The 23195-nt window shown below is 43.5% G+C and overlaps 1 protein-coding gene across 1 annotated transcript in view; it reads right to left on the bottom strand.

Moving 5' to 3' along the window:
* The window catches only part of DISP1 (dispatched RND transporter family member 1), a 449492-nt gene extending 427579 nt beyond the window's left edge, over positions 1–21913 (bottom strand). The window contains exon 1 of the mRNA XM_044057950.1: positions 21887–21913. Within this exon, the coding sequence (XP_043913885.1) occupies positions 21887–21897 (11 nt within the window). The 5' untranslated portion in view covers positions 21898–21913. The remainder of the gene's footprint in view (positions 1–21886) is intronic.
* Positions 21914–23195: the final 1282 nt, after the last annotated feature.

The following is a 23195-nucleotide window of genomic DNA, read 5'->3' as shown; positions in this document are numbered from 1 at the left end:
AGACTTCGGTTCTGAAATTCGAACACAAAAATCTCAGGAGTCGGCCGACCGGCACTTGCGAACTGCTTCTGCTTCGGGCACCGCGTGGCAAGAAAGACTGAAGAAAATGGCATTGGCTGTATCTTTTATATCCCTGACAACCTGACGTCAGGGAAGGGGCGACAGAAACCGATGCAAGACCCAACACTTTGGAATTCAGGCAGACTGAGGGCAACCTGCCAGCAGGATACTCCAAATGTAATGACTGCAACAGTGAAACACGAAGAACATCCTGCTGTTGGGCCTCCGCCCACTGATTTGGGGATAGGTCTAGCCAACCATTTGGGGTTGGATTTGGGGTTGGTAGTGTGTGGAAGTGGAATCTGTATCCTTTTGATACTATATTCAAAACCCATTTGTCCTGCGTAATGAGTTCCCATTTTTTTGCAAGCAGGGCGAGCTTTCCTCCTAAGGGAGCAGGTAGTTGAGCAGGGCTTGGAAGGATTAAGGTTAAGTCATTGTGCCATTTTTCCATAGGGGGGTGGCTTACTACTCCCTGCTTTGGAAGTGGGAGCCCCCCAGTGCTTAGGTCTGTGTGTAGCCTGAGACTGTAGCTTAGGTGGTCTGCTGTTCCTGGGTTTGGACTGAGAAGGCCTGGAAGGGACTGGAAAGGACCAGTTCTTTGAAGGCCAATGCCTACTGAACCTGGGCGGCTGTACTTGTAGGAAATCTTTAACAGTTTGCATAGATTTAGCTTTTCCCTCCATCCTTTTGAGGACTTCTGCTTTGTTGCCAAAAAGGCGGTCTTGGTTTAAAGGAGCATCCAGTAATTTAACTAACATAATCTGGCAAATTTTGTTCCTTAAGCCAAGCAAGCCTTCTAAGTACAGACCCAGTGACAGCAGCCCTGCAAGATGCTTCTAAAGCGTCAAAACCACATTGCAAAGTATGTTTACCAACTTGTTCTGCAAAACGCATTAAATCTTGCAATTCTTTGTGTTCAGCATAGTCAGGAATCAATACCATTTTCTGTTTAAGTAGTCCCATAATATGCTGCTGATACTTTAACATATGAAACTGGCAATTTAAAGCCCTAATGGCCAAAGTAGCAGACGTGTATACATTCTTACCCAATCTGGCTAAGGCTCTAGAATCTCTATCAGAAGGGGTAGGATTTTTGGCAGCAGTAGCCTTAATACCTTTTGGTCCTTGGGAAATGGTCTCTGGATCCACAGAAGGATTCTTGAAGAGGAACTTGTGAGTCAGGTACTCTGTAGTACCTGTCAGGTTTTCTGAGAGCTGGAGGTAAAGTGTCTAAGGTAAGGCTAGATTCCAAGAAAGCATCATCTACAATGTCCAGAACAGGAGGGATAGCCAAAGGCCTGTGTTGAGGCAGGAGTAAGAATTCCCTTAGTCTCTTTTTGGACTCAGAGTAATCCTGGCTTTCCCAGCGGAAATGCTCCCTAAGAGTATGCAAGATTTCACCAAAAGAAAAATCTTCTGGAGGGGAAGCAGAGGGAATGGAATTCTCTGCATCAGAATCCTCATAAGTAGATAAGGGCAAATCCTGGTAATCAGAAGGAGCAGAAATATCAAATTCCTGATCAGACGAATCAGAAAGAAATTCAGTTCTAGGTCTCTTAGAGGGGGAAGGCTGGCTTCCCCTAATTAAGGTAACAAGGTCTTCAGCCATTCTAAGCATTTGTTTTTGAGGCATATGGGCCTGAGCCCGCTGTTTGGTCATCGGTTTTCTAGGTGTAGTGCGAGTTTTTGGCCTGAGGAATTCATAACTTCTGGATGGAAACGATGGTGTTGGTTTAAAATGAATGTCTGTAGGCCTGAAAACACCCTCAGAAGCCGGTGCCTGCACAGCGGCCAGGACCCATCCAAGGTAGAGACATCCGCAGGTTCCATAGTTGAAGTATCTTGTGGCATACCAGACTCCGCATGGGTCTCAGTAGAGGCCTGCAAATCTGAAGTAGCTGGTATCAGAGGTTGCAAAAGCGCCTTACTGAGTACCGGTGGACTGGCGATTAGCTTAACAGAAGCGTTGTTGGCAGTTTTGGACCTATACGGTCTGTCTCTGTCTTTATCCTTATGTTTTTTCGGAAGATCGGTAGTCTGATGGCTTAACGAAGTCATTTCGGAGTACTGAGACAGAGTACAAAAGTAATTGGCTGCAAAAATAGCCTGATGATGAATAGTTTGGGGGTTGAACAAGGCACAAAACCGACAGTGAGGGACGTCGTGGTCTGGGCCTAAACAGGGGATGCAGTACAAATGCAAACCTCTATGAGGTATTTGCTTTCCACAGGCAAGACAATTAAGTTTTACTGACATCGGTTGGAGCAAGAAAAAGGATCCCCGATGAGGTACTTAACTTTTTTGAAGACTTCGGGTCTGAAACTCGAAAACGAAAATTTCAGGAGTCGCCGACCGGCACTTGCGAACGGCTTCTGCTTCGAGCACTACAAGGCAAGAAAGACTGATGTAATGGCGTCGGCTGCATGTTTTATACCCCTGACAACCTGACGTCATGGAAGAGGAGACAGCATCCGACGCAGAAATCCGAAGACTCTGGTATTCAGGCCGGCTGAGGGTTACCTGTAGGCAGATAACCCAAATGTGATGACCGCAACAGTGAAACATGAAGAACATCAGCATGCAATATATTTTAAACGTTTAATGTCAGGTTAGCACTTTGAGCACAAAATGTGGCTTCTTCAAACCATTAACATAAACTAGTACAAACAAAGAGTATCTGTTTTATACTCTCAGAAAACGCTTCATCATTTCAAAAACTTCATTCATTCAGCATTTACTGACCATACGTACACGCGCAGAATAAGTGACGTCAGCTAGTCTATTCAGTTTAAAGTCACAGTATTCCTAACTACACAATTATACATAAAATCTCATTAAATATATTATCCTAGCAACTAATCACAAGCGAAGGTTATAAAAAATCACATCGGACACGATCTCAACTATCTGTCTAAAATTCCAGCCCAGATGGCAGACATACCAGACACTATAACTCATCTGAAGTTTTTTCTTAGGAATGTAATGTTCAAGTTGATATTCCCTAACGACTCACCCAGAGGTACTGAGGATTTTAAGAAAAAAGAAGTTATGTACTTACCATAACGTTCCATCTGAGTAGGTAACTTCATTTGTCAGCAACCTGTGGGTATCGGATCCAAGCTGGCAGCTTTATTCAGCTTTATTCAGCTAAGATCCGAGCTCCAAGCTCCTCCTCCTTACCCATAACCCCCTGCCATCCTTCTCTGTCCTCAGATCGAGTTTGCTTAGCATTATACAATACTACAACCAAAGAATCAACTAAACATCCTAACCTGATGTCATCTGGTACAGAGAACACAAGATCCTAAAAAGGGATGAACTACAGGTTAGGGGGATGGAGGGGGGGGGGGTTGGTTGCTGACAAATGAAGTTATCTACTCAGATGGAATGTTATGGTAAGTACATAACTTCTTTATCTGAAGTAGTTAACTTCATTTGTTCATCAACCTGTGGGACAGAGTCTCCAGCTACCTAAAAACTTGGAAGGTCCTCATTGAAGAATATTCCGGAGCACTGCAGAGCCAAAGGATGCCCTTCCTCTGGAAATTATATCCAGCTTGTAATGGGTAATAAAGGTATGGGATGAAATCCAAGTGGCTGCTGAACAAATGTCATCCAAGGACACCCTTGACCAAAAGGCAGCAGAAGTGGAAATCGATCGAGTAGAATGGGCGTGAACTCTGACAGGTTCTGGTCGGCCAGAACTCTTATATGCAAGAAGTATACATTGTGAAATCCATCTGGACAATGTAGCTTTTGACACAGGTTTACCCAAAAAGGGTTTAGCAAAGGATACAAGGAGTTGCTCAGATTTCCTATGATCAGCAGTCCTGTGTAAATAGAACCTCAATTGTCTGTGCATGTCCAAAGAGTGTAATTTGTTTTCACCTTTGTTTTGATAATTTGGGAAAAACACCGGTAAGTTGATAGATTGATTAATGTTGGACTCAGAGGCGACTTTAGGTAAGAAGGAGGGATTGATCCGGAGGGAAACTATCTTTATGGAAGACCAGATATGGAGGTTTGGCTCAAAGGGCTTGAAGCTCTGAAACCCTTCTAGCCGAAGTGATGGCAATGAGAAAGGCCGTTTTCCAAGATAAGTATTTAAGATCCACTGAAGCTGCAGGTTCAAAGGGGGGGGGGGGCAGTAAGAGCCTGAAGAACAAGGGTTAAATCCCACAGAGGAACTGCATCCTTAACAGGAGGCCTTAACAGGAAAGTACCTTTTACGAAAGTTTTACAGATCTTGGAAGAAGCTAATGAACCGAGATCACTTCCCACATGAAAGTGTGAAATTGCTGCTAATTGGACTTTGACGGTGGAGGAGCTGGCACCTTGATCAAATAAGTGTGACAAAAACTCTAATACAGCTGGTATCGGGGCTGTAAAGGAATCCATATGACTAGGTTGCGCCCAGATCGAAAAACGTTTCCATTTGCTCTTATAGACCTTTCTGGTAGAAGGTTTACGAGCGGCTACTAAAATAGCTTTAACGGAGGAGGAGATACCGGGAGTTCTAGCTATGAGTGGAACTGGATCAACCAAGCTGTGAGCTTGACATTGTCCAGGTTTGGAGTTGTCAACTCCAGGGGGTAAGAGATCAGATCCGGAGTGGGATCTAAAATCCATGGAGGACTGACCAGATGAGACCATAGGCAAGGGAACCACGTTTGACGAGGCCAGAATGGGGCTATGAGGATCACTCTGCTCCCCAACCGACGAGCTTTCTGCAAGAATTTTACCATGAGGGGGAGAGGTGGATAAGCATAAAGTAGACCGGATGGCCAAACATGGACTAGAGCATCTCTGGGGGATTCCCCTGGTGGGGGAAGCAGAGCGAAGTACTCGCTGCACTTTGCGTTCGAAGGCGACGCGAAAAGATCGCAGCAAGGTTGACCCCACTTGATGAAGATCTGCTTCGCTACTCTCGGGTTCAGAGACCACTCGTAAGGTGGGAGGATGGTTCGACTCAGCTTGTCTGCCAAAATGCTGGACCGACCCGGAATGTGTGTTGCTATGAGAAAGCGTTTGGTGGCAATTGCCCAATCCCAAACTCTCATGGTCTCTTGACACAGCGGATACAATCTGGTTCCCCCGTGTTTGTTGATATACCAGACTACTGACATGTCTGATTGAATCGCAATTGTCCCTAAGGGAAGAAGGGCCTGGAGTGCTTGCAATGCTAAAAGCACCGCCCTCATCTCTAGGACATTGATATGCAACAAGGTCTCCCGAGTGTGTACACGTGCCTTGGATGGTTCTGCCCATGCAGTGCCCTCCCCCACCAGAGGCGAGAAGCGCCCGTGGTCACCGTGGCTTGGGGTGGGGTCATAGAAAAGGGGTGCCCTTCCTGGAGATCCAAGGATTGGATCCACCAGAGTAGGGACCTCCTGCAAACCTTGCTGAGGGGGATAACTGTACTTAGCGGATGTTGCAGGATGAACAATTGGACCTGCAAGGTCCATTGCAGGACCCTCATGTTTAGACGAGCTAGTGGTGACAGACTGATGGCAGCCACCATGGAACCTAGCGCTCTCAGGACCAATTCCGCTGGGGGAGCCAGGGATTGTAAGAGGGCCATCACGTGGAATGCCAAAGTTCGAAGCCTGTCCGGAGTTAGGAAGGCCCTCAACAGGTTTGTATCTAGCCTGGCCCCCATGAAATTTAAGGTCTGAGTTGGTTGAAGGGAGGATTTCTTGAGATTGATTGAAATTTCCCAGATGAGAGGCCAAGTGAAGGAAGTAATTTCTGGCTGAACAGAGTAGATGCCTGGTGGGAGCGGTCAGGAGCCAGTTGTCTAGGTACGGAAAGACCTGCATTCCCTGAAGCCTTAGGTGGGCCGCTACAACTGCCATCACTTTGGTGAACACCCTGGGGGCTGTGATGAGACCAAAGGGAAGGACCCTGAACTGATAGTGACTGGCTCCCAGACGGAAGTGGAGAAAACTTCTGGATCGTCTGTCCATCAAAATGTGGTAGTATGCATCCTTGAGGTCTATAGAGCACATCCAGTCATTCTCCTGTAGGAGTGGGAGAATGGACTGAATGGTGACCATCCAGAACTTTTCTTTGGCAACCGACAGGTTCAGAGTGGACAGGTCGAAGATTGGTCTTAAGTCCCCTGTCTTTTTTGGCACCAAAAAGAACCTGGAGTAGAAGCCTGATCCGGACTGATCTTGGAGGACAGGCTGGATTGCTCTTTTTTCTAGCAGCTGCTTTATTTCTGCGGCTGCTGCCTCCCTTTGGGTGGGACATCGGGGAGGCTCCGGGGTCTGAGAGGGAGATTCAGAAATGGGATAGTGTAACCTCTGGATATGATTCGAAGTGCCCAGCAATCTGTTGTAATGGACTCCCAAACTGCTAGGTGCCTCGAATGCCCCCTGACTGCCTCCAGAGTGGAGCAGTTGGGTAACCCCTCGGGGTTGCTGCACGGGCCGATCCAAAAAGGGTTCTCTCGACCCGTAATTCTTTGGTCCCCCTCTGCCTCTGGGCCGGCGTCCAGCCTGTCCTCCTCTGCCTCTGAAGGACGAGGGGTCTGGAGCGAAACAGGACTGTTGAGATTTCCGGAACCACATCTTCTTTTGTCCCCTTTGGTTCCTGGAGAAGGACCTCTGGGGAGCCGAGAAGCAGATCCCGACGGCAGACAATGTCTTCCCGTCTTTCTCACTCTGGACCAGCGTGTCGCAAACGGTCTTGCCAAACAGCGAAGAGCCATCAAAAGGGCCATTTGCGAAGGATGCCTTGAAGGGTTCCTTAAAGTCGCAGAGGCAGAGCCAAACATGCCGCCATGAGACAATTTCCACTCCGCTAGCTCTAGCGGCTCCTTCCATGGCATGGGAAAGAAGTCGCATAGAAGTGTTCGACATGGACTTAAGAGTGGCCATTCGGGCTGAGAATATTTTCTTATCCTTGGCCGACATGGACTCTGGGGGCGACCCTGTGTATTCTTTGATGAGGTCCCGCTGGAGTAGTATCACATGTGCCATGTAGTTCAGCAACCTTACCGAGAAGGTGGCTGAAGCAAACATCCGCTTCCCTATGCGGTCCATCGTCCAAGACTCCTTGATGGGAGGGTGGACCGAGGAACTCTCCTGGGCCAGTTCCTTGGTGGCAGCTGCCACCAACATGGCATCTACTGGAGCACCCTTGCTCCAAACCGTCCTATCTGTGGGTGAACTGAGAATTTTGTCTGGTCTCTTTGGTATGGGCTCCACAGTGTCCGGTTCCTTCCATGCCCTGGTAGTGATCAGATCTACCAGGGGATCGGCGGGAGGGGACACCCAAGAGGTAGATGGGCATGCGTCAAACACCTCCAGAAACACAGACTCATCGGAGGAAGGCTTTTGGTCTGACCACCCCCTTCTAATACGAAGCATTTCCATAATGTCTCCAAAGAAGACGTCCTCGGGGGGTGACCTTGGGGAACCTTCCCCTTCCTCTAAGTCTGTGTCCTCTGTCAGGGACTCGGGTGAGTCCAAGTGCCTCTTCTTGCACTTACGTTTGTGAGGAACCTCCTCGGGGGGGGGGGGGCTGTCCAAGGATGCCTCACCAACCACATCCTGTTCCTCTAAGGGAACCATCTGGGACGTAGGCGCAGGCTGTCCTTGGGGCCGGGTGATGGAAGGTAGGCCTGTCTGAGAGGAAGTGATGGGTGGAACCGCAGCAGGAGCCTGGGGCCTCGAGTCCCTCGACAAGACCCTCTCCACAACATCGAACGCCGAAGGAGAACTGCTCTCTCTAAGCTCAGAGAGCAGCCCCTTCAAATCAGAGGTGCGGATTGGAGCCGGTGCCGATGCAATCGGATCCTAAGGGCCAGTATGCTCTGACCCAGATGGAGCCGAAGACACACTGACACCTCTGGATCCAAAGCTCAGCTCATTGCTCAGAGAGCTCGGATCCGAAAAAGGGCCCTACAAACTTGAGGGTGTGGTTGGAACCGAAGAAGGGTGTACTATTGGCGCCGAGCCTCCCCCGGCTCAGATGCTGCCTGGATCCGACGGCTCCGAACCCCGGAGGTGGATCAGAGAAGGAGCCATCAGGGCGAAAAAGGGGGTTGAGCTCCCCCCCGGAGGGGGGGGGGAGGCAGGAGCACTCCCATCTGCAGTTGGGCCTGGAGAAACCTACGCACCATCCAGTCCATATCTGCATCTGACAAACTTCGGGTTGATCTAGACGAGGCCACCGAGGCAGGCCTGGAGTGACACCTCGAAGACCTCGAAGGCAACCAGGTTTCCTCCTCCTCTGGCCACGGGGAAAAGCGGGGTGAATGGAGCCAGGGAAGAGAAGGCCTGGAGGCCCAAGGAGAGACTAGCTGCTTCGCTGGTGGAGCCGAAGAGGAAGCTTCGACCCGCCGCTTGTGGTACTTCTTTTTCTCCCTCCTAGATTCCCTCTCCTCCTGAGCCACAGTGGGAGGGTGAGTTCCGGCCAGGGGAGCAGGGGTAGGAGGCGGGACCGCTGCGGTAGCAGCCGGTGCCGCCGAGGGAGAAGAGGACGAAGCCGAGTCAGGGGGCAGAAGTCACGCCAGAATCAACTTCGACCTCCTATCCCTCAAAGCCCTGGGTTAAAGACTGCACAAATTGTGCAGCCCAAAGAAAGATGGTCAACCCCAAGGCAGATAACACAAGTGTGGCCTTCCGCCGGAGATAGCTTATGGCCACACTTGGTGCATTTAGAAAAGAAGGTTTTAGGGGCCTCAGCCATAGTAATAAAATAGGCCCAACCCAAACACACCTTCACACACACGGGGAAGAGGGAAGGCTAGACTAACTAAAAAATATATAAATTTCATCAACAAAACTAGCTTAATTAACTACAAAAGGGAACAACACTCACTCATTAAACAATTAAACTGAAAACTAGATGAAAAAAAAAGATAATTTTCTTCAAAAACTCACAAAACCCTACGCCTGGAACTTGTTCTAGGTTCTTGAATAAGCCGCAGCAAACGAGATCTGAGGACAGAGAAGGATGGCAGGGGGTTATGGGTAAGGGGGAGGAGCTTGGAGCTCGGATCTTAGCTGAATAAAGCTGCAGTCTCGGATCCGATACCCACAGGTTGATGAACAAATGAAGTTAACTAGTTCAGATTTAAGTACTTTTATGCCAGTTAATCATCCCATTTTAGAAGAATTTGGCAAGATCTGTGAAGATGAATTGTATAGTTCATTAAGAAATCGTAAAACTGACAACAGGTATGTCAATTTTTCAGAGCAAGAGAAAGAAGCTTTGACAAATCTAAAGGCAGATACACAATTAGTTATTAGGCCTGCAGATAAAGGAGGCATGACTGTTGTAATGAACCAAGATTTTTACTTTGAGTCATTGCATTTAATGCTTTCTAATGTTAAGGTATATAAAATCATAACCATGAATAATATACAGGATATGAAAAACTTTTAAGAATAACTATAAATGACTACATGATAAAGTATGGACTTTCAATGGATTTAATTCAATTTCTCATTGTAGAAAACCCTTTCTTTTCAGGGGCAACCCAAAATACATTAGGCCCATAGTAAGAGGCCGAGGGTGGTTAACGGAACCTTTTTCTATATTCGTGGAAAGGAAACTTAGACCTATCTTTGACAAACTAGCTGTAGTGCTAAAAGATTCTAAGCAGTTTTTGGAAAGCCTATTTGAATTAAATGCAGAATTACAACAGAGGAATGACTATTATCTGGTAAGACTATGTAGTTTCTCTATTTATCTCAATTCCGAACCTGGAAGGGGTACATTTTTTGAAGAACTTTCTCATTAATAATATGGGGGAACTCTAATTGACATCATATGTAGATTTATGGAGACAGTATTAAAATACAATGTTTTTGTATTTGATGGTATTTACTATCTGTAATGCAAAGGTGTAGCAATGGGCACATGTGCCAACAGCTACGCCAATGCAGTCATGGCACAGTGGGAGGTTGAGAAAATGTTTCCCCTGGATTTATATGAGAACAATGTGAAGTTTTATCGTCGTTTCGTAGACAATATCTTTTTGTTAGGACAGGGACACTACCATTGCTGAATGAATTTGTACAAACTATAGAGGGTACACCACACCACTCGCCTGAAGGTGGGCATTTTTGGAAATTTGTGTGTCCAAAACCGAAAATGGTCTTTTTGAAACCAAAGTGTACTGTAAAGATGGTTACAGAAACACGCTTTTACACAGGTCAAGTATGCACCCTAAGCGCACTTTTAAAAATGTAGTAAAAGGGCAAGGGATGAGAGTCTCACGTCTGAGCAATAAAGAACATATTTTTGTAGCAGGTCTAACTGAATTAGAGAAAAACTTGCATCAATGTGGCTATAAGGCAAATAAAGTTGTGCATACATTGGAAGACGCAAGGATGGTGCGGTCTAATAAAGCTAGACCCTACTTCTCTTCTAGGACAGCTAATGAGGTGAATCAGAATTTAACTGAGAACACACACAAAGCAGTCAATATTATCTATATCATATACTAGTGATGTTAATAAGGTTAAGGATGTCTTTTATAAACACTGGCCCCTACTTACGACTGATAAAAGATTAAGGAAGTAGTAGGAGAACATCCTAGACTTTGTTTTAAAAATAGGAAAAATCTTAAAAGAATGTTACGCTACCCTAAGGATACGTCAGTACCTAGTAAGAATACATCTATAGGGACACGAATATGTGCTCATTGTAACATATGTCAATTTATTAAACAAACTAATGAATTCATTCATCTAGATATAGGAGTGGTATATAAATTAGATGCTAAAGCTGAGGGCAATACTAAAAATATAACTTATTTAGCACAATGTGACTGCTGTTTACATTTTTACATTGGGAAAACCAATAGAACATTTAGGGAAAGAATTAGGGAGCACATTAACAGCATAAGGAACAGAGATTCAGTGAGTGTCCTTATCCTGATATATTGAAACAAGTAGTAGATACCATAACTTGTTCATGGTACTGGAACAAATTAATGTTGGACCAAGAATAGGAAATATCAAGAATCTGACAGAAAATAGTGAGTTAAGATGGATATTGAAATTGAGAGCAGAGAAAGGGCTAGGATTAAATGGTAAGCTCTCTATAAAATGTGCCTTGCAAGCACGTGGACTGCCTAGTAAATAAATTATTTAAATAATACAACTGTATATAAAACTAATATGAATGTAAAAAAATTACGCATGAATGTCATGCGTTTATTACTGTGTTTTTATTAAGGTTGATTATTTATGTTGTTGTATCCTATTTGCACTGATCACCTCGATTGAAAATTTGACTTATTAGTTATATAGGTATTTTAGCATTAGTTTTTTTGTTTTTAGTAGTCTTATTACAGTACAATTGTATAATTTATATTTGAATAAGGAGTTTAGTATTTGGTTGTAGCTGTCATACTGTATTTATTGTTTGATTTTAGTATAACTATACAATTGTTGCTGTGCTCCATTTACTTGTGCAATATATTAAGTCACTAGGGAGGGGTATTAACCTGTAGTACGGATTTTAACATTTGTTTCTAGCAGTTATACTGGGCTTACTGTTCTATTCTAGATAATGCATTCGACATAGTGCTCCACTTACGTGCATAATATATTTGCTCTTAATTAGGTACTATCACTATAACTATGAAATTTGCATCTGAATGGGGACTCTGTTTTTAGGAGGTATCATATTTATAGCCTCATTTTAGTATAATTATATAATAGTTATTATGTTTCATTTATCAGCTTGTCATTAGGGAGAAGCATTTGCTAGTACCAGGGAACGTAGCTTTTGGTTTTAGTAATCACATTGAATTTGTTTTATTTTAGACAACTAGATAGTTGAGATTGTGTCCGATGTGATTTTTTATAACCTTAGCTTGTGATTAGTTGCTAGGATAATATAGTTAATGAGATTTTATGTATATTTGTTTAGTTAGGAATACTGTCAGTTTAAACTGAATAGACTAGATAGCTGACGTCACTTATTCTGCGTGTGTACGTATGGTCAGTAAATGCTGAATGAATGAAGTTTTTGACATGATGAAACATTTTCTGCGAGTATAAAACCGATACGCTTTGTCTGTACTAGTTTATGTTAATGGTCTGAAGAAGCCACATTAAGTGGTGAAAGCGCTAACCTAATATTAAATGTTTAAAATATACTGTATGCTGTTTGGAGTCATGCTTCACATCACCGTTAGCTTTGTAAGTAAACAAATAGGAGCCTATGTATGTTTATGGTTTGGGATGCCTCACTCATGAAAGATATTGGTTTGACTCTGGCGACTGAAGCTGGGCCACTTTCCAAAAAACTTGCTCTCAGCGTAAGTGACTTCCTCCGGTGTAAACTCGTTCTGAATAGGAAAGACTTGTGCTCGGTATAAGTGCCTCACTTCTGAGTACGGCCTATCTATAAAGCAGGCTAAGACTGGGGTCCAGATTCCAAAAGACTTGCTCTAAGTCACTTACTCCAGTGAATACACCACAGTAAATGACTTACTCCATCTTTTGGCTCTAGCCCTCAGTGCAAGCCTGTTTAAAAATGGGACTTGCGGAGAGAACAAATCTTTCAAATTCGGTGCAGGCTTATACTGGAGTAAGTCACTTACATCAAGAACAAGTCTTTTGGAATCAGGCCCTCGGTCTCAAGAATGTATGGGCTTTGTGACTTCTCCTTCCCTGGGGAATAATCAACATCTCCCTGAGATTAAGTTTGAGCCCCTTTTCCAGGCAGGATGCTTCTAGCCCATGTCAAAAGCTGGAGTTAACTGGATATTTCTGTAAGTATAATTTTTCTTTAGTTAGAGTAAGATTGTTTGGCTTAAGTTATACATAACCTCTCTTAGCCAGGTATGTTCATCAGATGATTCTTTTTTTCTTTCTGATGTCATTCTGTTTTACAAAGGGTGCCCGAGAGGCTTTCCCTTCTGGTGTTTTATATTCCCACTGAGGAGGCTTTCCCTTCTGGTGTTTTATTCTCCCACTGAGGTAGCAAACAGAAGTGCTTGCCTTGTGAGAGTTAAGGACTCTACTCCAGTAGAAAATGAGTCTGGCTTGTCTTACAAAACTTGCGTATAGAGTTTATTTTATGTTCCAGAGGTGCCTAAGGGACAAGATTGTTTTAGAATATGGCCAGTATATTTGAAATGGGTTGTGTAAGCTCCAGGCTAAAATTAGCTGCAATAACTTTAATAGTGTAGAGTGCTGTGCTGTTATTCTTGGATTAGAGTATTTCTGACTATTTTGTGGTATTTAGTGATGGATGACAACCCCATTTCTGATCACTTGTTTAAATACCCTTGCCATATAAACTGTAGACACAATATGTTTTTGATAAGTACTGCATTTTGAAAGGTTTTTACATCAATGTTTCTTCATGTTTGACAGTTGATTTATACTGTATACATCATGATGCAATTCTGTAAGAAAAGTCATACGTTTTTCAGTATTACACATTTCGATTACTCCAGTACCTACAGCCTGGATTATGTTGATTTCTAATGGTTTGATTCAAATTTTTCTCTTACTTAGACAATACTTTACAACATGTGACAGACGACTAAGTAGATGGGATGAGATTCCAACAACTGCATTTTTTTGAACAACCAGGCAATGACTGGCTGTTAAATGGGTATGGTACATATGTAAACTGAAGGATAGGATTTACTGATCTATACCCTCCAACAATGCAACTATTGGAGTTAAGGTGGAAGTATGCGGAGTTATGCTGTGCGTGTATTAAAGATATGTAAAGCATTAGTTTTACAATACTTTAGATGACAGTTGTGCATTCCTTGACTTGTTGGGGAACAAGTATTGATGATTACCAGAGGAATAGTAACCCTTTCTTCACTATGGTGGTGGTAAAAGGAGAGTGCCAGCATACGCCAGGGTATGTACAAGTACATCACCATGTTATACATGGCAATATACTTATCAAGAAGACAATTATGGAGTTATAATCACTGTTGTAAGGAAGATGGAGCACGAGTCCATTATGTTGTCAAACTGAATTACTGAAATGCACATGCAGTTATTTTATTCTGAGCTCGTTTTTTCATGATGTCATTAAAAATTATTTGATAAAAACTGTCATCCTGGCTCCCTTAAATACAGAAGATTTTACAAAAAAAAATGGTACTCAGATACTGGCAGGGCAGAACTAAAGGAAAACCAATCAGACAAGGAGAAAAGGAGGTGTACCTTCCTGTCACTTCTCAAAGATCTGAGATACTGGCAGGATCACAGCAGCCTGCCAATGTTGCATCTAAAGAATAAACCTGGCTGACTACTTAGCTAAATGACCAATATGAAGAGGTGTGCAGACTGGTCTGGAAGGGAAAAAAACAAGACCCTCTTTCCAGTAAATGAGTAGGTAACCATACAGATGCTGGAAGCTCAATGAAACTCTACACAACTGAAGGAGAAGAATATCATGATGAGAACTCTCCAATAGGGAAACTTATTCATCTGTCCCTGTAAAAGAAATGTATAACTGCAGAAAAACAACCTATAAGAACAACCCAGAAGAGCTACAAAAAAAGCGAGTTTAACAATTGGAAACCGCAAAAGCTTAAAAAAGAACCTGAAGAGGCACTCAACAAATGCAGAAGACCTGAGCAACTAATGTTTTCCAAAAGGCAAACAAACTCTGAAGCTACAGTCTAAAGCTACAATTACTAAGTAATGCCGAAGGTATAAACGAGCACACAAAATTAACTAACAAAGGAGAAAAAAATGTAGTAGTCTCAAAAGGGCACAAGCACAAATGAATGGAGCAACCTAGCACAAAGACAATTTGTCTACTTATAGTAAAGGCTCAAATTTTTGGCTAATGAAAATTCACAGTGAACATCAAAAAGGATCAATAACCCATACTTAAAACTTATGTCAAAAGGAAACAAGAAAATATTCTTCTCATCTTTCAGAATAAAGAAGCCCAGAGCAATAAGGTTCAACCAAATGCTTTCAGTGGTGGGAAGAAACTGGGAAATGGAGAGAAGAGATGTTGGACATCATGCAAAGGAAAGATGCTTATACAGCCTTGGAAGGTTATGCCCTCTGAGCTGAGCAAGCACTGAACACTAAATTTAATTGAATTTCCCTATCAGATTTATACTTTTCAGCTACAGGAAATGCAGTGAAATCATCTATAGCTTCTCAATGATACAGTCTAATGACCACAGTTTAAAGTAATAACTAAAACAATCTTGTCTTTGTGCAAGTCCTGTGCTAAACGTCAATACCACATCACTCACGAAAAATGATGGCTTGTTAGAGACAAGAGAACTGCTGAAGAAATCTTGCCATGAACACTATTGTTAAGCAGGTGAGCATGCCAAGATGTGAAGGCTTACTGCTCAAATGACTCTCCTTGAAAGATGGGTTAAACATTACACCTCTGCAAAATGTGAAACAAAACAATATTTAAAGGATAGTGCCTTCTTAGAATATCCAAGAGAAATAATATGCAGAAGTAAACCTTAAATCAATTAATTTAAGATGTAGTAGGGTGACAGTAGACAACTTCTGAACTACTGATTTTTGAACCATAAGTGCAATGCATCCGTAAAATGTCATCTAAGAATACAGGTGATTAGGTAAGCTACTCATTTTCAAGCAACTTCCAAAGTGTCTCATTTTCATGCCGCAGTCTGACAGGTTTCAAGGTCTGTAGTTCCAGCCTCTGAAAAGTACAGCTGTGTACACTTACCATAAATGTTGATGTTCAAGTATATTCACTGTTAGAGTTTTAACATATGGGTTATCCGGCTCCCGGTAGCCCTCAGTCAACCAGAATACCAGAGTCCTCGTTATATGAAGTTGGCTGTAAAACTGATGTCAGAACGTCAAGTATAAAGGGAGGCAGCCAACACCATTTCCTCAGTTTTCCTTGCCTTAACTGTCAAGAGCACCCAAAAGAAGGCTAAACCAGAAAGGAAAACACCCTGGAAACATGACATCCAAAAAATAAAATATCTAGTCTGTGCCTTAGGAAAAAAAGGGGGAATGGAGGGTGGCAAACCAGGACTGCAAAAGTGAATACACTTGAACATCTACATTTATGGTAAGTGTACACAACTGTACTATGTTCTTCGTGTTTCACTGTAGCAGTCCTAACATATGGGTTGATTTCCAAAGCCCAGGAAAAAAGCCAAAATGGGGGGAGGAAGAATCACAGTTTAAGGGTTAGTAAGAAGGCCCTGCAAAACTGCAGAGGCAAAACCAGCCCTGGATTTAGAAAACAAAGGTAGACTGTAATGCTTTGTGAAAGTATGGACAGTAGACCAAGTAGCTGCTTCTAGAATGTCCTTGGTAGGCACACCTCTCAAAAAAGCTGCAGAGGTAGAGGCTGCTCTAGTAGAATGGGTCCTTCCCATGCTGCAGGTAACAAAAGTTAATATAATGAGCAATCCATTTGGAGATGGTCTGTTTCGAAATAGCTTTACCTTGAGCCCCAGGAGCAAAACTGACCAACAACTGCTCAGAGTTCCAAAAGGGTTTAGTCCTGTTTAAGTAAAATCTCAGTGGTCTATGCAAATCAAGAGAGTGCAGAATCCTTTCCCCCTTATTCTGGGGATTATTAAAAAAGGTAGACAGGTGAATAGACTGGTTAAGGGTCAGACTGGAAATCACCTTAGGCATAAAGGAGGGATTAGTTCTCAAAGACACTCGATTTGAATGAAAAATAATGAAAGGTTCTATTGCCATTAAGGCTTGCAGCTTCGAAACCATTATGGCTGAATTAATAGCCAAAAGAAAAGCAGTCTTCCAGAAGAGAAACTTCAAATCTGCTGATACAGCTGGTTTAAAGGAAGATAGAGTAAGCTTTTCCAGGACAGAAGTAAGATCCCAAGCAGGAGTAACAGCTCTTCGGGGAGGTCTAAGATTGCTAGCTCCCCTCAGGAACTGCTTCATCAAGGGGTGCGAAAAAATTGGTTGCTCAAAAGAACAATGAGCAGAAATTGCTGAAGCATAAATTTTGATGAAGAAAAGGAAAGGTCACCATTAAGCAAGCCTGCTAGGTAATCAAGAATGAGGGAAAGAGAAGGACGAGAAGAATCTTCTCCTTTAGCCTGCATCCAAGAGCAAAATCATTTCCATTTATCCGCATAGGATTTTCTAGTGCTAGGCTTTCTGTCCTTATGAAGAACTTCAACCACCTGTTGTGAAAGACTTAAGGTATTAGCCAGGCAGCTAAATGCAGAGTTTGAAGATGAGGATGAAAAAACTTTCCCCCTTCCTGAGACAACAGGTCTGGTACCAGGGGAAGATGCCAAGAATACCAATGCTGCCTGGGCCAGTCTGGTGCTATAAGAATAGCCTTTGTTTTTTTTTGTCCCTTATCGTCAGCAGCAGTCTGGGAAGAAGAGGCAGAGGAGGGAAGGCATAAATTGAGTTGTGTCCATGGGAAGGGCAACACATCCACTCTCCAAACTTTGTTGTGAAACTCCCTGGTGCAGAAGGTTGGAAAGAGATGATTGGTGTGAGAGGAGAAAAGATCCACTTGTGAAGTGCACCAATGCTGAGTGATGCGATGGAAAATGATATTGTGCAGTTGCCACTCGTGAGGATCCAGAACATGTCTGCTCAAACGATCCGCCAAGGAGTTCAGCCTCCCTGGAAGATATTGGGCTATTAGATGTATACACATGGAAGCTGCTAAGGACAATAATCTCATGCTTTGTCTGCACAAGGGGTAAGAGCGAGTCCCCCCTGCTTTTTGTTTTACCACATGGCTGTGGTACTGTCTGTCCTGATCAGAAGAGTTCCAGGGTGGAGTAGGTCCTTGAAAGCTAGCAAGGTCTGCTGTACCGCCATCAATTCTTTTAAGTTTATGTGCAGATGAATCTGCTGGGTGCTCCAAGTCCCATGCCTTCCAGATGTGTCCGCATGCATAACCCGAGGCATCTGTGATGAGTCTGGCTGGCAGGTGGTGGGCGTAAAGGCAGACCCTTGTTCTGAGAACAGGCTGTCGCCCACCAGAGAAACTCCATTTGTAGGCAGGGAATTAGGGGAAGAATCATGTCTAATCCTGTGTGTGTTGACACCAAAGGTTCTTGAGGTACCATTGATGTTTTCTCATATGCAGCCTTGCATATGGGATCATCGGAACACATGAAGCCATGAACCTCAGTGCTTGCAGGAATTGCCCTGCAGAGAGCTGGGTCATGCTTGCCAAGTTCTTGAGGTAAACTGAAAGATCTCCTTGCTTCTCTTGAGGGAGGAATACCATCTGGGCGGCTGTATTCAGACTCGCTCCCAGGAAAACAATCTCCCTTGCAGAATCCAGCTTTGACTTCTTTTTGTTGAGAATGTAACCCAAAGAGGTGAGAATGTTCTTCACGAAGTCCCCAAATCCTTTTGTAGCTGTTCTGGGGAAGTTTGCTTGAATGAGACAGTCATCCAGATAAGGATAAATTTGAATGTTTCTCTGCCTGCAAAAAGCAATGACTGGAGTCAGGCACTTTGTAAAAACTCTGGGAGCAGTAGACTAGCCAAAGGGCAGTGCAGAGAATTGCAAGTGTTGCTCCCCAGCCCTGAAACGAAGGAACTGCCTGCAACTGTCCCTTATTGGGATGTGCAGATAAGCCTCCTTCAGATCCAAAGTTACCAGCCATGAATCCTTGCCCAGCATAGGCAGTAACTGTTGAAGAGTGAGCATCCTGAATTTGGGAATCACCAGAAAAGTGTTGAGAATAGACAGATCCAGGATAGGTTGTCAGGTGCCCCCTTTTTTGGGTACCAGGAAAAGTCTTGAGTAAAAACCTAGGCCTGCCTGATTTGCAGGAACTGTCTCTATGGTCCCCATAGTCAGTAGAAAAGAAATTGGATTTTTTACCTCTGCCCTGAGACTACTGGGTATGTCTGGGTCCCCTTGTAGAACAGAGAAGGTATGAAAATGAAACTTGTAACCTTGGTTTACTACACTGAGCACCCATTTGTCATCTGTGATGGTAGACCATACCTCTGTGAACCTGGCTTCCCCCAAAGGAAACCCTGGGCCCACAGAGGTAGGCACAAGAAGGCTGGAGTCATTGAGAATGCTTGCTTTGGGAAGCTGGCTTAGAACTTCCCGATTTAGCAGAGGAAGAATGCCATTGTTTAACCCTTTGAGTGGCAGAAAGCTGCTCACTGGAAGATCTGAAACCCCTAGGCCTAGAGCGACTCATTTTTGGAAGGATAATGCCTACTAAACCGAGGAGGCTGAACCTGAAATAAATCTTTTACAGCTTGCATATGTTTCGTCTTATCCTCCAACGTCTTCAGTACCTCCTCAGCCTTGTCACTAAAAAGGTTGTCTCTGTGCAAAGGAACATCCAGCAATTTAGATTTAACAGGTTCAGAAAGAGGCTGCTCCCTGAGCCAAGCATGCCTTCTAATAACAGAACCAGTGGCTGCTGCTCTGCAGGAAGCCTCCAAGGTGTCAAAACCAACATGAAGTGAATGCTTATTAACTACAGTGGCAGAATTCAGTAAGTCTTGTAAATCTTTGTTCTCCGACATGGAAGGAATATCCCCAAGTTTAGCCTTAATAGCCTCCAAAGTGTGCTGCTGATACTTAAGCATGTGAAAAAGACAACTCACATATCTAATAGCAAGAATTGCAGAGGTATAGATTTTTATTTTTTACCCCACCTGTCCAAGGCTCTAGACTCCTCATCAGAAGGTACAGGGTTTTTAGCAACAGTAGCCTTAACACCCTTGGGGCCCTGAGAATTAATCTCAGGATCAGCAGTAGGGTTTTTAAAAATAAATTGATGGGAATCAGGAACCCTATAACACCTATCAGGTTTTCTGGGGGCAGGAGGAAAAGAATTAGGAGTTAAAGAATTTTCCATGAAAACATCATCCACAACTTCCAAAACTGAAGGTATAGCCAGAGGCATATGCTGTGGCAAATCCAAAAATTCCCTGATTCTTTTCTTTCACTGAGGACAATCCTGATTTTCTGATTTGAAGTGTTCCCCAAGTGTATTCAAAGTATCCCCAAAGGAAAAGCCTTCTAGAGGGGAAGTAGACGGGACAGAGTCCTCAGCATCAGAATCTTCAAAGCTAGAAAAAAGTTGAGAATTTCCTTCCTCACCAGCAGAAATACTGGAAACCTCAGAATTTGACACAAATGACATCTGGATACAATTCCTTAGCCCTCTTGGAAAGGGGGGAATGAGAGACCCTAACCAGGGAAAGAAAATCACCAGCCATATTTACCAACTGGGACTGTGGCACAGGAGGGGAGGCCAACGCCTGCTTGTGAGTAGATTTGCGGCTGGAAGGTTTGCTAGTAATCCGGAGGGACTTGGGAGGCCTGGCAACAGCAGAAGTCTGAACTAAGGTAGTCGATCTGGTTCTGGTCTCATGTCGAAGTGAAGAAGCATCAGAAGCCGGTGCCTGTATAGCGGCTCTGGACCCATCTGAGGCGGCGACAGGTGGAGGATCTGAAGACGAAATAGCAGCCTGCGGCATGGAGGATTCAGTAAAGGTCTCAGCATCAGCCTGCGGCTGAAAATCTGCGGACTGCAGGGGCTGTGAAAGCGCCTCACTGACTACCACTGTGCTGACTACCAATTTCACCGTTGCGTCGCCAGCAGATTTAACCCTAGGCCTGCCATGGTCCTTGTCCTTCTGCTTCCTAGGTATATCTGAAGTCGGGAGACCAGAATACGCCATACCAACGAACTTATGCCAGACTCCGAAATGCTTATACAAAATCATAGCTCTACGGGCATATGGTACGCGGGTTAAAGGAAGCACAGAGATTGCAATTAGGGACGTCGTGCTCAAGGCCCAAACAAGTTACACAATAGGAATGAAAATCATGGTGCGGAATCGGTTTTCCACAGGCAAGACAGTTATTAACTTTATCTGACATTCATTAAAGCAAGAAAAGAGGATCCCCAATGGGGTACTTATCTTGAGGGCATCTTCAACCTGGTAGTCAAAATGCAAAAAGGTAAACGGCCGACCGGCACTAGTGCGTATTGCTTCTGCTTCGGGCTCCACTGCAAGAAAGACTGAGGAAATGGCGTCGGCTGCCTCCCTTTATACTTGATGTTCTGACATTAGTTTTACAGCCAACGGCCGCCGACGTCATATACCGAGGACTCTGGTATTCTGGCCGACTGAGGGCTACCGGGAGCCGGATAACCCATATGTTAGGACTGTAACAGTGAAACACAAAGAACATCATGGAGGACTTTTCTGGTTAGCTATTTTGTGTCATGTCTCTTCCACAAAAAGTACAAATTAATTCTCATACTAATACAAGAGTCACTGTATCAGTAACTCTTTGTGCAGGCATATTTTTGTTTAATAAGTTGTTCTAAAACATATTCAATGCATGACAATACCCTACAAAAATGCATGTACACTACCTTTTTGTGACTTTTTGGTGTAACACAGCTGCAATCATAATCAATACTTTACTCCCAATGTAAATTAGAATTTTAGTTTGCATCACAATTCCAAATAACTATTTACTGGAGAAGCAATGTCTAGGAGAAAGCACATTGGGAAGGTCCGCTCACATCCCACAGTCACAAACATGGAATTACACCATAAAAGTTACAAGCTGAAAATGTGCTTCTCATAAAACTGAGTTTTCCCTCATACCCTTTTATTTCTGTAACAAACCTCAAGGTTACTGCACCTTAAGATACACAGATCAACTGTTTACAATTTTCAATTAAACTACAGCTAAGGACACCGAGCATTACAGTTTTAATTCTACCTATTATCCCTTATTAGGATAATCAGCAAAAATATTACACGTTTTACTTTCTGCATTCCATGGAGAGTTCATTCTAGTGCAGAAAATGATGCAATTCACAAAGGGTGGTAAATGCAATGCAGCTTACCTTCTTGGCATCTGGAAAGGTCTTGATGGTCTGAAATGAACAAGATGTACATTATTTAATGGCAACGGCACTCATTTCAGAAAGATGCAAATGCACAAAATACATACTTTTAATGCAGTGCTTTAAATAATGCCATTTCACTCAAATCACAGTGAGCAGAAAATTGAGATTACAGAAAAGTCAGAGGCCAAATTTAAATACAAGCTAAAAAAGCTACAGCTTAGGGCCTCAAAGTCTGAAGGGTTTGTCTCAAAAGTTCAGAACTGTTTTAATTTGCTACAGTTAAGGTACAATTTTACACATAAAAGTCACCATAAATTAAGCTCTCCTATATAGCTTTAGGCTCCTAGGTCATCACACATTTCCCTCTGGTAATTTAGTTGAGAACATATCACTGAAGTGAGTTTCATCTGCAAGGACATATGGCCGTGGCAGATTCTATGTGGGCAAAGAGAAGCGCACACTGCCACGCTTTCAATAACCAAATGTACTGGGGGAAAATACTGTTCATGGCCCCAAGGCACCAAGAGACAGCAGGCAGAATGGCAGACATCAGCAGCAGGTTGCCTAGTGGGCATATCAGTGGCAGTAAAAATGCACAGCACAGTAGGGAGCGCCGTTATTACCGGTGTATGTGAACCAATACTCCTTTCACAGTGTCTTGGGGCATTATCTAAAACACATACTGGAGCAGAACGCAGGATTTGCTCCATGCTCTAGTACACTTTTAAAAGTTTTACTTAATATAAGCATGTATTCTACACCAAACACAACACACATTACTCCCCTGTCCACATGCATTTGTTTACTGAAGCTGTTGGCATGACAGTGTGGTTTGTCTCTTTGCCCAAACAAAATATGCAACAGCTATATATCTCTGCAGCTGAACATCACTTCAGCTATACGTCTCCAACCAAATGTACCACAGGGAATGTCTTGCCACCGAGGAGCCTGAACTCCTCCTGTATGGTTCACATGACTCTCATTAAGATGTACAAAAGTTATGTACTCACCATAACAATGCATCTGTGTTGTCTGTTTTCATCCTTCTTCTACCATTGGGTCTCGGATCAGACCTCAGCCACTTTTCAGACTTAGGATCTGTATCAAGCTCCTCCCTTTACCCATAATCTCCTCCAAACCCTGTATTATCTCAGATCAAGTTTGCCACCCCAGTCTTGGACATCCAAATGACTGAATGCCATGGTATTTATACAAAGACAAAAGAGAGGTATCAAAGTACTTGAGTCAAGACAGTAACATTTCTGGAGCTAAAAAGGGGAAAATACAAAATAGGCAATATCCCCTT

Source organism: Protopterus annectens, chromosome 1.part2 (genome assembly GCF_019279795.1).
Source record: "Protopterus annectens isolate FY-2018-M chromosome 1.part2, PAN1.0, whole genome shotgun sequence".
Classification (NCBI taxonomy): Eukaryota; Metazoa; Chordata; order Ceratodontiformes; family Protopteridae; genus Protopterus; species Protopterus annectens.
The sequence above is the reverse complement of the archived record's forward strand: the minus strand, read 5'-3'. Positions and strand labels throughout refer to the sequence as shown.